This window comes from Diceros bicornis, chromosome 32 (assembly GCF_020826845.1).
Source record: "Diceros bicornis minor isolate mBicDic1 chromosome 32, mDicBic1.mat.cur, whole genome shotgun sequence".
Classification (NCBI taxonomy): Eukaryota; Metazoa; Chordata; class Mammalia; order Perissodactyla; family Rhinocerotidae; genus Diceros; species Diceros bicornis.
Window position 1 is genome coordinate 689,635 of NC_080771.1, and position 15,675 is coordinate 705,309.

At 46.0% G+C, this 15,675-nt stretch overlaps 1 protein-coding gene across 4 annotated transcripts in view; it reads right to left on the reverse strand.

Moving 5' to 3' along the window:
- The window catches only part of MYLK3 (myosin light chain kinase 3), a 99,673-nt gene that overhangs the window by 45,483 nt on the left and 38,515 nt on the right, over window positions 1–15,675 (reverse strand). Inside the window, exon 1 of one of the 4 annotated variants that reach the window (XM_058527723.1) lies at window positions 2,516–2,703. The exons of the other annotated variants lie outside the window; for them this stretch is intronic. Within the exon in view, the coding sequence (XP_058383706.1) occupies window positions 2,516–2,602 (87 nt within the window). The 5' untranslated portion in view covers window positions 2,603–2,703. Of the gene's footprint in view, window positions 1–2,515; window positions 2,704–15,675 lie in introns of those variants that run through there. 4 annotated transcript variants of the gene reach the window in all.

A 15,675-nucleotide genomic window follows, 5' to 3' on the forward strand; every position in this document is an offset into this window, starting at 1 on the left:
TGGAGGAAACAGGGAAAACAAGAAATAGAAGAAAGTTTTAAAAAGCCTCTTGGGGCCAACCCAGTGGCTAGTGGTTAAGTTTGCATGCTCCGCTTCGGCGGCCCGGGGTTCACAGGTTCGGACCCTGGGTGTGGACCTACACACCACTCATCAAGCCATGCTGTGGCAGGCATCCTACATATAAAGTAGAGGAAGATGGGCATGGATGTTAGCCTAGGGCCAATTTTCCTCAGCAAAAAGAGGAGGATTGGCAACAGATGTTAGCCCAGGGATAATCTTCCTCACCAAAGGAAAAAAAAAAGTTCTCATTAATAGCCACAGAAAAGCGTGAAAGGCTATTCCATTTATTAAAAAAGAAGAGGGTGTTATGGAAAAGGAACAAGCATAGAATAAAAAAGATGTTTTGAAATTAAAAATATGAATGTTAAAAATTTTAAATCCAATATAGGGATTACAAAATAAAGATGATCTCACAGAACATAGAACTAAAAGATGAAGACATGTACCTTAGGAGAGAAAACATAAGAAACTCAGACAATGGATCCAGCTGGTCCCACATCTAATTAACTGGAGTTTCAGGAGGAGAAATGAAAGAAAGAGGGAAGGAATTTATCAAAGAAATACTACAGTCATTATGCAATTTTAGAACACAGGGATAAAGAGAAGATGATCAAAGCTCCCCAAAATGTAAACAGAAAAAGAAATCACATATGAAAGAACTGAAATCAGAATGACTTCAGACTTCTTATCCTAAAAACCACTGCACGCAGGAAGACAGGGTGGACATAAAACTCTAGATTGGAAAGCATGTCCCCTTAGAATTTTGAAGACATGGCACCATTGTCAGAGGACAGAATGAAGAGTTTTAAGACTTGCAAACATGTAAAAAATGTATGCCTGTCTAAGGAAGCTGCTTTGAGGATATTGTCCAGCAAAATGAGGGACTAAACAAATGAAAAACAGAGCTCCAGGAAACGACAGCTTCAGCCAGGGCCCAAAGTTGACGCAGGAAGAGAGAGAGTCCCCAAAAGGGAGGATTCCAGGGGGAAAGCAGTACACAACATAATCCAATTAAAGACGCTCTAAAATGTTCAGAGCGTGGGGCCTGGTGTCTGACCCTCTGGATTTATCCTGCGTCTGCCAGTGATTAGGCAGAACCGTGGCCAGTTTATTGAACGTCTCTGTGTCTGCACTGCCTGGGCTGTAACATAAGAGGAACACTGTGCCCTCTCCATGGAGCTGGGGTGTGGGGGGTGGCCTGAGAGTGCTTGCGAGACACTTGGTACAGTGCTGGGCGCACGGTAAGCGCTCAGATGTTAGCTACTGGGATGATGCTGGCAGACAGGGCAAGAGGGGAACAAAAGGAATTCGAGACTCCAAGAAATTCAAGGTTCTTAAACGAAAGGGGGAGATTAAAGTACATAACTGATTTTGCAGTAAATGACGTTTACAGCCATAATAAGGTAAACACTTTATTAAGTTAAGACAGTGAACTATTTATTGTGGGGGGTGGAGTGGGGAGAGGGAGAGAACTGAATCTGTACTCCTCGTGCAAAATTGAGGAGGAAGAGGGTGAGGCAGACGCCAGAAGAACCGGTGAAGGAGTTCAGTGTGTTTGCCGCTGAGCAGCAGGACGGGAAGCGGGTTTGCAGAGCTCAAGGGCACAACATCTGAGGGGAGGCCAGTGTACTGGACACTTTGTAAGTTTGTGTATTTATAACAAGTGTTGCAGCACGTGGCAGTGAAGGGCCCTGTTCTAAGAGAGTCAAATATCAGGACAATTTTCTGAGATGGAGGCTACGTGTCTTGAGGAAGGGTGCACTTCTCTACATCACACAAAGGTGCTGTCTGGGCCAGCTACATCCCGGGGACTGACTTCACCTCCCTCAGCACAGCTTTCCCGTCTGCAAAGGGGCTCACAGTGCAATAAGCACAGGGCCGCTCAAGTGTTCACGTAAGTAAAACACTTAGCACAGCTCCTGGCACATGGTAGGTACAAGAAAACAGTGGAGATTAGAACTCACCACCCCTCCCCGCCCACCCACCCGACGGTCAGCCACAGAACGGCAGGGTGCTCAGTCACCCCACCGCGGGGTGCACGCAGGAGGAAGAGGGGGCATCTCCCCAATCCTAGACGAGCTTCCCAGGCAGCCAGCCTCGCCAGGGACACCTCCCCTGCGTGCACTCAGAAAGCGCAATCCGTCCTCCATTAAGCCGAGCTTACTCAGGAAAGGAAACCAGACATGAAACAGGACTCAGAAAGCCCCGCAGGGTTCAAGGCGGACAACCTCGGGGCTAGCTGCCACTGGGCCCCGTCTGCCCACCACACCCTGCATTGGTTAGGAAAGGCCCAAGCTGACCACCCCCAACCAAAGCTTCCTCCTGACTGAGTTTCTTGGTCCAGGAGGACCTAGCTCTGTGGAACACTTGTCAGCGAGGCTCCCTCAGTCCCATGACCCTGACAATTGTTCTTCAGGCTCATACTTCAAAGCAGACCTCCCGGAGCCGCCCTTACCAAACATATCTGGGTGTAACCCGACGCCCGCTGCTGGCCTCTGGCGCTAGGACCGCGAAGAGCTGGAGCGGGGCACAGAGTCCCCATCCTGGGGCCGTGGCGGCTGTGCCAACTCAGTGTTTACTCCGCCTGGAGATGCCCAACTGCCCGGAGTGCTAAGAATGAGGTGGGCTGGCCGACCAGGATGATTTCTGTAGGACTCAGGCGGCGATAAGCCTGGCATTTCCGCTTATCTCTGACCCTGCCCCAGGCCCCAGAGGCATCCAGAGGCTTCACTTGGTTATCTGCTTTGCTGGGCGGTATCTGCCTCCCTGGGGCCCTACTTCCTGCATCACTTAGCGGAGTGTCCAGTTGTGTAACAAACACCGTGTGGTCCAAGGAGGGGGAAAGAAGGGAGGGAGTCCTAGGGCAGAGCTGACCTGGGTTCAAATCCCAGAATCCCGGCGCAGACCCAGGGGACGAGCTGGGAACCTTCCCTTCAGGCAGCCCTCCAGGAAGAGGAAAGCCCGGATCAGCAGCAGAATGGGTTGGCGGCCTCGCTTCTCGTCAATGGGGCTGCTTGCACCCTGGCTGGGAGCCTAGTTGGTTATCTCCAGGCTGGGAGGGTCCAGCTCTCGCCTCTCCAAGTAAAACTACTCAGGAAGCAACGAAGACACACAGAGCCCCCAAAGACTGGGGTATGCTGCAGTGAGGGAGGAGGCCACGACCCGCGGCTCCTGCCTGATGAGAGGCCAGCTACAGCTCAGCTCCTCCCTCAGCGAGGCGCCCTGGCCAGGTCTCCACGAGTGCCCCGGAGGAGGCCAAGCTGCCACACACTGGCACGCATACACAGACAGACAGACAGACAGACAGACATACACCCACATCACTTCAGGACCCCGATCACCTGGCCTGGCTGACAGGAATCAGAGAAGGTGCTGCAGCTTTGATATTAGCTCACTTTTCTGAGCCGGACCATGGGCAGACCATGTGCTAAGCGCTTTAGCTGTAATATATTATTTCAACCCCTTGATTGTCCTAACACTCGTGAGCTCGGAACTCTGCTTGTACCATGGGAAACTGAGAAAGTCTGGGCGGGAGCAAGGTTAAGACCTGGGAACAACAGAGAAAGTGGGATAGTCACTAACTGCTAGCCGCAAAGGATGTCGGCGGGATGGAGCAAAATTGTATGATATACCCGTGTTTCCAGCCCTCCTGTATCTGATAAAAAGAATTCTGTCTTCATCTGCTCAAATTCTCTCCCCTTAGTCTAGCCCCACCCTCTGAGGAGAGCCTGGGCTTAGGACCTTTTGGTGTCAAACCTGAAGATCGAGTGGGAGGTGGGACCTGAGGTCTGGAGGACAGGATTTGGCTGAGCTGGGTAGCAAAGCGCCAAGAGCGGGGAAGGAAATGGGGGGAGAAAGACTGGGGGGAGCGGGGTCTGGGGTTGGGGTGTGGCAGGCCTGGGGCAGCCCCATGGTGGGAGAGAATGGGTGAGGAAAGAGGAGGTTTGGAAAACTGTCTGCTGCAGGACATCAGTGGTCATCGGGAATCGTAAGTAAGAATAGCATAGTGCTTGGCTTCTGTGGCCCCAAGTCTTGGCAGAAGCTCAGTCACGTGGTGTCAACTAATTCAGGGTGTAAGAGGGAATCAAAGAAATCAAAAAAAATTTGGCAAAGAGGGAGAACTTCTTGGAGGAAACAGGACTTGAGCTGAGCCTTGAAGGATGGGTGAGATTTGGGGAGGCCAAGCAAAGGGCAGTTCTAGTAAGGACACAGAGGGAACAAAGCAGGTGGGAGAGATAATGCAGACCGGCCTCAGGCAGGAGGTGTCAACGGAGGCCCAAGTGATTCAGCAGGCAGGATCCTTAAGAGAGTGGACCAGGAAAATCAGGCAGAGACGCAAAGCAGCAAGACACAGGGACAACAATCTGTGGAATGTGTTTAGGTGGGAAATAACATGATAAAATTAGTGCTTAAGAATGGATGGAACGATTACCTGGGGGGGGGGGGGGGAGCGGGGACTGACTCCAAGGGGACACAAAGCCACTTCTGGGATGTCGGAGATGTTTTATATCCTCGGTGGTGGTCTCGCTGGTGTATGTACACATGCATACAGGTCTGCTGTACTCAGTTCAACAGGCTGGAAGCTTTGTGCCGGTACTGCATGTAAGTCATGCCTTAATCAAGTTCTGTTTCATGAAAAAAGGTGGGGGGTGGGGGGAGGCGGCATGGACCTGACAGCAGGCTGCAAATGGATTGGGAGGGCACAGGACCATCATCCACACAGAAGCTAAACTCAGCAAGTGTTTACCAGTTCTGGGATGTATGCTGTTGCCAAAGCACAGGAGTGCTAAGGAAGTGGAGTGACATCTGAGAGAAGAGTCTTTGAAAGTTCTTTTGCAAGTGCTGACTGAAAATCTGAGGCCCTCGCTGCACCACTCCACACGCCCGCAGCAGAAGCGGGACCCTTCCCACTGCGGGCCAGAGACTCGAAGGGTCTACGGCATTCCTCCCAGACAAGAGGGGAGGACTTCACCCCAAAGGCAGATCGAAAAACAGCAAGTACGTACATCAGAATCCCATTTCTGTTTAAAATATACATATATGCCAGTATGGTTAATTCTGCATGAGAGAATTGCCAATGATCTTTATTTTCTATATTTCATTTATATCATTTTTCTAATTTTTTAAAATGTGTGTTATTTGTGTTATTAAACAAGTTTGTTTTTCTATAATAGTTACCATTACCTGGACCCACAGGAATTAGACTCGACATAAAATATGTCCCAGAGAGAGGTTTAATTAACAAAGAACAGAGCGATAGACTCCCTCAGGACCTCAGCTGACAGAACATAACCTTTAATAACCTTACAGGCAGGGCTGAGGTCAACTGCTTAGCCTTCAATGAACAGAACACACGTACACACCACAGACTCAGAGGACTCCTCAGAAATAGCAAACCCGAGGGCAAAAGAGCAGTGATTCCTTTTCACGCTTTGTTTGTTAACTAGATTTCCGCCACCTTCCAACTGGGGAACAAATGCTGCAGATTCCACGTGCAGCTCACAAACTGCACGGTAGAACTAATGTGGGAATGTTTTGGAGCAAAGTTGGCAAACATTTGGGAACAATCCCCAAATTCTCTATGCATTCCCAAATGATTTAAGCACCTGTAACTATGACTAAAGACAGCAGTGAGTTTGAAAACAGTTCTGAAGTCTAAATTACACATGCAATTCCCCCAAACCCGCACAAAACCAAAGACAAATCCATGCACCTACAACTTTGTTTTTACTGTTGTTTGTTTTTGATTGGACTCTCAAAGTGTTCTCTGGAGGGTCTACATGCCCCTAGTGCACCTACTGAAAACACACAGAGTAAGTTTGTTATTTCACTTACATACCACCTTCCATCCATGGATCCCAAGAGGTCAGTCAGAATGTTGTTTTCATAAGTCCCCAGTGAGATGCGTAAATACTTTTACCTCCATCTTATATGCAGATAATCTTAAACATGGGGACAGCTATGCGGCTTGTCAGTGGTTATAACCCAAGACAAAATCCGTGCAAGCTGCCCTCTGGTCTCCCTTCCTCCTTTCCTCTGCTGACTGTCCCTTTGAGCTTTCTCGTTGGCCCGGTTTAAATCACACACGCAGACCATTGTTTCCCTGGTGATGGAGGTGGCATTCTATTTCCTGCCCTGAATCTGGCCTGGGGCCCCGGCTGCACTGCATTTAGCCACAAGTGCATCAGCCGTGCGTGAGTAGGGGCAGCTTGCCTCCTTGGAGACCTAAGTGGCGTGTGTCAGCTGGCCCCAGCTCACCGAGAGCCACTGCAGGCTACGCTGCTAACTCCTCCATCACTAGCCCAGAGCAACCCCCAGTGAAGGTGATGACGTCTCTTGGAGCTGGGTGAACAAATGGGAACAGCTCAAAGGCCAACTCCCTGGACCCACTCCAGTCTAGCCCTCAGGGAGAAATATCCTTAGACGTCGGGGACCCAGGCCTCTGCTCATTTCTATGGACAATACAGCAAAGTGTGACGGTCACTGATTACATTCCTGACAGGCAACTGAATTTACACTTTCGATTCCTAGTTGCCGTGTTTATTTTTATTTACTTATTTTAATGTAACAATCTTTATTGAAAGTGTTTATTTTTCATTAATTAATGCATCCCGGAAGGACCAATCAGAATCAGAGCCAGAAAAATAAGCAAGTCACTGAGACGTCCACCAGGTAACCAGAGTCACCACCTGAAAGGTGTTTCTCTGACGGCTGCCGTCACTCTCAGAAATGGGGGTGGAAACGTTTCTGTGAACTCTGCCATTTGGTCAGTGAATGCAGTGTAGTGTCACTTTTAATTGATTTCAATGTCTCTGCCTCTAAGATGCCTTGTCAACCTTACTGGGTGGTCACGTGCATCCTGTGAAGCAGAGGCGAGGCCGCGAGCCCTTCCTTCCCATGTGCTCCCACAACTCCCCAGACACATTCCCGTCGGAGCCCGTTAGTAACAATAACACCCAGTCTCTGCTGAGCACTGACCCTGCGCCAGGCACCCTGCCCACATTTTACATTCATTAGTTTTCTTTAATTCTAGGTGTGTACCATTAATATCTTCATTTTACAGATAAGGAAACTGAGGCCGAGAGAGGTCACAAAGTCACCGTATTAGTTTCCTATAGTTATTGTAACAAATTACCACTAACGGAGCGGCGTAAAAGAACAGAAATCTGTTTTCTTACAGTTCTAGAGACTAGTATCACTGGGCCAAACCCAGGTGCCAGCAGGGTCGAGCTTCCTCTGAAGGCTCGAGGGAAAATCCGTTTCTTGCCTCTTCCAGCTTCTGGCAACTGCTGGCATTTCTCGGTTGGTGGCCACATTGCTGCGATCTCTGCCCCCACGATCATACCGCCTTATCAGCTCTTCTCTGTGCGTCAGACCTCCCTCTGCCTCCTTTTGATGACGATATATGTGACTGCATTTAGGGCTCACCTGGATAAGCCAGGCTAATCTTCCCGTCTCAAGGTCCTTAATCACATATGCAAAGTCCTTTTTGGCATATAAAGTAAAATTCACAGGTTCCAGGGATTAGGATGTGAATATTTTTTGGAGGGCTACTACCTAGCCTACCATAGTCACTCATCTACTAAGTAGTGCCTTCAGGCTTCTCTTCTCATATGTCATGAGCATTCACTGGCTAAGCGGCAAATGTGTAGCATAGTAGTTAAGAGGTCAGGCTTTGCTGCTAAAATGACCTGGATTTGAAGCCTAGCTCTATCACTTGCTTACTGTGTGACTTTAGCAAGTAACTCAACCTCTCTGAGCCTAATGCATGGGATTGTTTTGATTGAGATAATGAATGTGAAATGCATACAACAGTGCCTGCATGTAGTAGTTTAGTGCTCAGTGAATGGTAGCTGTTGTCCTTTTTGTTAAAAGCAGAGTATAAGCTGGAGTTCTGACCTGACCTTGCAGAGGGAGGGCGGTAAGCAACCAGGCTTCTACAGATGAAGAAATGTGAAAACGGGGAGAAAAGTCATTCTGCCACAGAGCCAAGGAAAGGCAAAACTAACCAAGCATAGTAGAGCTCTCAACACCTGTTGAGCCAGCCCTGATGGCCTAGGGGTTAAAGTTCAGCGTGCTCCCCTTTGGCGGCCCGGGTTCAGTTTCCGGGCGCGGGACCACACCACTCATCCGTCAGTAGCCAAGGTGTGGTGGCAGCTCACCTAGGAGGACTTACAACTAGAATATACAACTAATACTGGGGCCTTGGGGAGTGAAAAAAAAAAAAAAAGAGGAAGATTGGCAACACATGTTAGCTCAGGGCGACTCTTTCCCAGCAAAAAAAAAAAAAAAAAAAAGAACCTTTTGGCATGGAACAACATAAAGACCTGCCAGAACTGGCCATGCAAAGGATTTCTGCTCTTCAAAAGTGGAGAATGTGACCTTTTTCCATGTCGGATATGGATCTGGGTCCCCAAAATGTGTATTTTTGTCCATAAATATTCCTATACATGGTTATACATAGGATTCATCTGGAAGTTACTGTGATGGTCTGCTTGAGGTTAAACGGATTCAGGTTCTATAACAAAAAGAATAAATCAAGAGCTTAGAGCATGGAGAATAAACTAAGAAAAATAGGCAGGAAACAGTAGGAAAAGAACAGTGGGGGGAACAAGGACATGTTAAACCTGGGTGTTTGTTATTAGTGTGTTTGAGGGATGACACGCAAGCTGGCTTGCCCCCCTTAGCTCTGAGGAGAATAGACACGATTTGATTCTGTTCCATTCACTAGCTGGGACAGCATAATGTGAATTTTAATAAAGAAGTTTTAGTACTGCACTTCCAAACATTATCATGTATTATAATCTGTTCGACTTGCTATATTTCATCCAGTTAGGTTTTCCAGTTTAGTCTACTGGGATTCTTTACAAAAAACAGATATGACAAGGATTTCTCAATTTGGGTGGGAAGCATGCTAAGGGTCAATGAAACAGGAAAGTAATAGAGTCTGCCTTTTTAGGAAAAGGAAAACTGCAAACTACTTATATGTCAACCAGTCGGGGACAGAATGATAGCTCTACGTCTATTGCCAGGAAAAGCTATCCAAGACATATGGCCAAGTTAAAATTCACAAAACAATACGTAAAACTTGACCCCATCTAAATTAAAAAGACAAATAGCCTGATAATCAGACACATAGACACAGATATGTAAATCCATTAGCAATCGTCGAGGATATATACCCAATTATTAATAGCAGTTACTCCGTGGGAAAAGAGCAGAATTCGGTTGGGGGAAAAAAAGGGAAAAGCTCATTTCCCTTTACAATCCACAAGCTTTTGTATTTGCAGTTTTATAAGAAGCATGTTTTTGTATATTACTTATATACTTTAAGCAATAAAAAATAACTTATTTTAATGGAAATATTACATTAATTTAGAGTTCTCTTGCTAGAAACATTACTTGTGGGATAGCAGACAGTAAATGTGTGTTGTTGTTTTTTCAACCTTTATTAATGAACCAGACATGCTCTCTCTGCCTTAACTCTTTGTATTAAAGGAACAGAGGTACACAAAAGAGTGACCCCAAACCCGAAGGAGAACAAGGTAAGGGGGAGTCACATGGGGATGAGAGAGTCAGCACATATCTGGAAGCCAGAAAGCGAATGGGAGAGGGTTAACAGATAAAGGACGCCGTAGAGAGCAGGCCCAGGACAAGCTGTGAGGGCTGTGGAGGAGGGCTGCCAGTCAGTCTGAGGGAACCTGGGCAAGCTCTGACGGTGGATCAGCTGTACCCACCTGCTCTTCTCCACCACCTGCTTCCACTCCCAGTCCTTAGACACACACCCAACAAGTACAGGCAGCTGGCATTTACCCTCAGGCAAAAGTAAACGAACAAATCCCTGACAGCTCTTCTCTCTCTCAAGAAATTAAACAATTCATATTGCAGAATCTAAGGTTTTTAGTCATCAACCTGACGTCTCTGAGTAAAGTTCTCATTCTGGCAGTCAGGTGGCCTCAGCCTAAAAATGAGTTCCCACTCACCTCCTGCACCTCACGTCCAGAGCACTCAGCCAGAATTCTCCCTGGGGAGACACCACCCCAGCTGCGTGGACCTTCTTTCTTAAATATGACCAGACAAGCAAAAGTCACCAAGATATTACCAGATCCAGCAGCTTGAGAAAGACAGACCAAGATATATAGATGTGAAAAACAAATTCCAGTGGAAACAAAGATAATCAGGGAATAGAAGAAAACTTGACTCAGAGAGATTTAAGAAAGATTCTATAAAACCAGAAGAGGTTGATTTGAAAAAATAATCAGAAAAATGAGACAAGTAATCGATTAGAGATTCAAAATATGATAGCTGAAAAAAAATGTTCAAAAGAAGAATCAGAGGGGCTGGCCCCGGAGCTTTGCGGTTAAGTGTGCGCGCTCCACTACTGGCGGCCTGGGTTCGGATCCCAGGCGCAAACCAACGCACCGCTTGTCCGGCTGTGCTCGGGCGGTGTCCCACATACAGCAACTAGAAGGATGTGCAACTATGACATACAACTATCTACTGGGGATTTGGGGAGAAAAAGGGAAAAAAAGGGGGAGGATTGGCAATAGATGTTAGCTCAGGGCCAGTCTTCCTCAGCAAAAAGAGGAGGATTGGCATGGATATTAGCTCCAGCTGATCTTACACACACACACACACACACACACACACACACGAATCATAAGACAAAATAGAGGAAACCTCCCAGAGCGTAGGATAAGAGGAGAGAAAATGTGAAAGAACAGATAAAATCCAAAAGTCCAACGTTCATTAAATGGAGTCCCAGGAGAAGGGACTAGAGCTAAGGCTGGGAGTGGGGGGGAGGGGTGAACAAACGCCAGCCATTTCCCGGTCTTTGTATCACTTATTCCCAGGGCAGCCCTGATGGGAGCCCCCTGGACTTACCATCCCACCAAGACTGGGGGTGGTATATTCAGGAATGGGAGTTGAGGGTGACTGGAAAATGACAAATGACTACCACTTTCTTAATGTGGCCTGATAGCACCAAGGAAGCCAAGACCACAGCCTCTGTTCGCGTGGGCACTTGCACTCTAGGGATAACTCATCTGAATCAGTGACAGAAACGCTAAAATGCGAGCAGAGCCCTTCAGCTCATCACTAACAACCTGCCTCCAGGCTAACATCAGTCCACTCTCTTTGGATCTGGTTGTTCAATTACTTACAATTCCACCCACTTCCCCAGGATTCAGCTCATGTTTCTCCATCATGTTTACAAGGATATCATGACTTTTTCTAATGCCTTGGTCTACAGAGTGTAGCAGGCAGCTCTTGGATGAGTACCTGGCAAGTAAACTTTCTGCCTTTTCCAGGAATGCCCCTAACACAGCTTATTTCAGTAGACTCCCAGCAGCCATGTCTATACTATGGAATTTTGGTCCCTAGCCAACTGGTCATGACTGACTAACCTGAGTAGATTTATGATCAATTCAAAACAACTGGATTCTCCATCCTAGAAAGCTGAAAATTGGTCTGGTAAGAGAGAGATTCTAGAGACAGTCTTGAGGCTTCCACCTAGAGAGAAAGGCCATGAACTCCCATAAACTGAAAAAGACAGGGGGGAAAAACGCCACAAATGAGAAACAAGACAAAAGGCTCAAAAATATGTTTGTCAAGAACTAAGAACCATGATGTAGGCAAAGGTGGGTTAACTGGAGATTCCAAACCTCAGATGAAGAAGCGGGATCCACGAACGACAGGTCAAGGAAGCAGTCAAGCTGGGAGCTGAGAGACGAGGGCACGGAAGAGCTCTTCGGAAAGCAGACTTTTGAAGTGGCATTTTCTTCAGGAGGAGGTGGGAGATCAACGGGGGGACCACAGTAATCAAGATAAAAGCCAATTAACATATGAACAAAATATTTTAATCCAAAATTTGAACCTGCAAAGAAAACCTGCGACACACGTGGAGAGGACACCTGCGACTGCTGGAAGGTGAGACGAGCACTCGGGCGTCTCCACTTGTGTGTAACAGCCACACAGGCAAACACACACACACACAAACAGGCCTATCTGCTCAAGTCCCCTACTTCTAGATGACGTCCACGCTCTTTTCCTAGCCAGTCACACTAATATTAAGCTATTGGAAATGTATTTCCGTTTCTCCTCTATTGAACAAGCTGTCAGACTTCTGTTATGAAACTGGAGTGACACTGACCTAGCATTGTGCTCAGGCTCTGCCACTTACAAAGTACGTGACCCTGAGCAACTTTAACTCTTTGAGCTTCATTTTCCTGATTCGTGATGTTTTTTCTTTTTGATGAGGAAGATTGGCATCAACATCTGTTGCCAATCTTCCTCTTTTTGTTTGAGGAAGATTGTCCCTGAGCTAACATCTGCGCCAATCTTCCTCTATTTTGTATGTGGGATGCCACCACACCGTGGCTTGACGAGCAGTGTGTAGGTCCACCCCGGGATGCGAACCCAAGAACCCTGGGCCACCGAAGCGGAGCACACAAACTTAACCACTACACCACCGGGCTGGCCCCCGATTTGTAATTATTAAACACAATCATACACGGAAAGTGTTTGGCAAGGTGCCTGGGACACAGTGAGTACTCCATAAATGGTAGCTCTTTTCTATTGTTTTTGCTATAGTTCTAAACTTTTAATAGCACTCAAACCTTGGCACTACCATGAAACACATAAATAATTGTACTCAGATGTGTTCAACTGATTCTTCTGTTACAAACAGGAGTTTGAAATTTTTTTATGTTTTATAGTTCTATAACTTGAAAATCACACTTAAAACTTTAATCCTGAGCTTCCTGATGAAGGGCAGAAGTTACATTTATCTATATCTCTAGTACCAAATATACGTGGCTCTCAACTCAAAAGAGGCACATGGCAAACTTGTGTCAGAGCTGCTGCTGCTGGAGCTACAGCAGATTCTCTGAAGGATGACACGTGCGATTCAGAAAGTGTATTTCTCATTTGCAGGCCTAATTAGCAACCAGATACCAAAGAGTGAAGGTGTTTTTGTTTGTGTTGTTTATGTTTTGTATTTCGCTGAGAGAGAAAATTTTCCAACCCAAAGAAAAGTTTAACAGGTCTGTCACTGGAGCCTGGGGGAGTCTTGCCCCCAAATCACATCCCACTAGTCTAGTCAACCATTCTTTTCTCGAAGTTTGCCATACAGAAATAGAAGGAGCACACTCTGGAAACAGCCCGGATACATGGGAAGCAACTTGGAATCACCACCTGCTTCATCTATTACAAAGAAAGATCTGTCACATATTTCACGCAATTACAGAAACATGAAACAATTTTCCACGGAGCATTTTCTAGATATGTTAGATATAAAATATCAAAATGAATATCAAAAATCCCAGAAGATCTTTTGAGGAGCAGATAGTTTTGGGCATTAAAACATAAGTCCCTCCAAAAATCAAACAACCCAATTCAAAAATGGGCAAAGGATTTGAATAGACATTTCTTCAAAGGAGATATACGAATAGCCAGTAAGCACATGAAAAAATGTTCAAAATCACTAATTATTAGGGAAATGCAAATCAAAACCACAATGAGATACCACTTTACATCCATTAGGGTGGGTATCATTAAAAAAAAGAGAAAAAGAAAACAAAACGCAAAAACAAAAAAATCCAAAAACCAAAAAACCAAACTCAGAAAATAACCAGTTTGGTGAGGATGTGCAGAAATTGGAACATTGTGCATTGCTGGTGGGAATGTAAAATGGTGCAGGCACTATGTAAAACAGTTTGGGGCCGGCCCCGATTGCTTAGCGGTTAAGTGCGCACGCTTGGCTACTGGCGGCCCAGGATGGGATCCCGGGCGCGCACCGATGTACCGCTTGTCCGGCCATGCTGAGACAGCGTCCCACATACAGCAACTAGAAGGATGTACAACTATGACATACAACTATCTACTGGGGCTTTGGGGAAAAAAAGGAGGAGGATTGGCAATAGATGTTAGCTCAGAGTCGGTCTTCCTCAGCAAAAAGAGGAGGATTAGCATGGATGTTAGCTCAGGGCTGATGTTCCTCACAAAAAAAAAAAAAAAAAGAAAAGTAAAACAGTTTGGTGACATCTCAAAAAGTTAAACATAAAATTACCATATAATCCAGCAATTTCACTCCTAGGTACAGACCCAAAAGAATTCAAAGCAGGGACTTAAACAGATACTTGTATACTCATGTTCACAGCAGCATTATTCACAATAGCCAAAAGGTAGAAACAACTCGTGTCCATCAACAGATGAATAGATAGATAAATTGCATTATATACATACAATGGAATAGTATTCAGTGTCAAGAAGGAATGAGATTCTTTTTGTTTTTTTTTGTGAGGAAGATCAGCCCTGAGCTAACATCCATGACAATCCTCCTCTTTTTGCTGAGGAAGACCGGCCCTGAGCTAACATCTATTGCCAGTCCTCCTTTTTTTCCCCTTTTTCTCCCCAAAGTCCCAGTAGATAGTTGTATGTCATAGTTGCACATCCTTTTAGTTGCTGTATGTGGGACGCCGCCTCAGCATGGCCGGACAAGCGGTGCATCGGTGCGCGCCCAGGATCCAAACCCGGGCCGCCAGTAGTGGAGCGTGCGTACTTAACTGCTAAGCCATGGGGCCGGCCCCAGGAATGAGATTCTGATACATTTTACACTATGGATAAACCTTGAAAGCATTATGCTAAGTGAAATAAACCAGATACTTAGGGACAAATGTTGTACAATTCCAGTTACATGAGGTACCTGGACTAGAAAGACTCACAGAGACAGAAAGTAGAATAGAGATTACCAGGAGCTGGGAGGCGGGGGGAATGGGGAGTATTGTTTAATGGGTACAGAGTCTATTTGGGATGATGAAAAAGTTCTGGAAATAGACAGTGCTGATTGTTACACAATACTGTGAATTTATGTCACTAAATTGTACATTTAAGAATTTTTAAAGTGGTAAATTTTGTTATGTACATTTTAACCACAATAAAAAACATAAACCCATCTTAACCCATATAAAACTAAAATGAGGGGCCGGCCCGGTGGCGCAAGCGGTTAAGTGCGCGCGCTCCGCTGCGGCGGCCCGGGGTTCGCTGGTTCGGATCCCGGGCGCGCACCGACCCACTGCTTGGTAAGCCATGCTGTGGCGGCGTCCCATATAAAGTGGAGGAAGATAGGCACCGATGTTAGCCCAGGGCCGTCTTCCTCAGCAAAAAAGGAGGAGGATTGGCGGATGTTAGCTCAGGGCTGATCTCCTCACAAAAAAAAAAAAAAAAAAAAAAAAAAAAAAAAAACTAAAATGAGGCTTCTAAAGTTCTTGGGCCATGTATAATGCCATAAAATGTTTGATAACTACATCTGGCAAACAGTCAGCTCTGGAATGTGATAGCACAATAGCATAATAAATACCAAAAGGCTCTGAAGCAGATTTCTCTTACTGGTAAGAACAGAAGTGATTTTTTTTAATTAAAAAAAGAAAAATACCAGAGCTTTTTGATAGTTATGTTGTTAGTAATAGACTCTGAAAGAAGACGAGTTTAGAGGTCAAAAAGAGGGCGCGTGCTTTATCACACACCACGAAAATGTGTACAATTAGAATCTGAAGTGTTTTCTACTGATAGCAACTGGGTAAAACCAATATGTGGCTTTGCTGCACATTCTGAAAC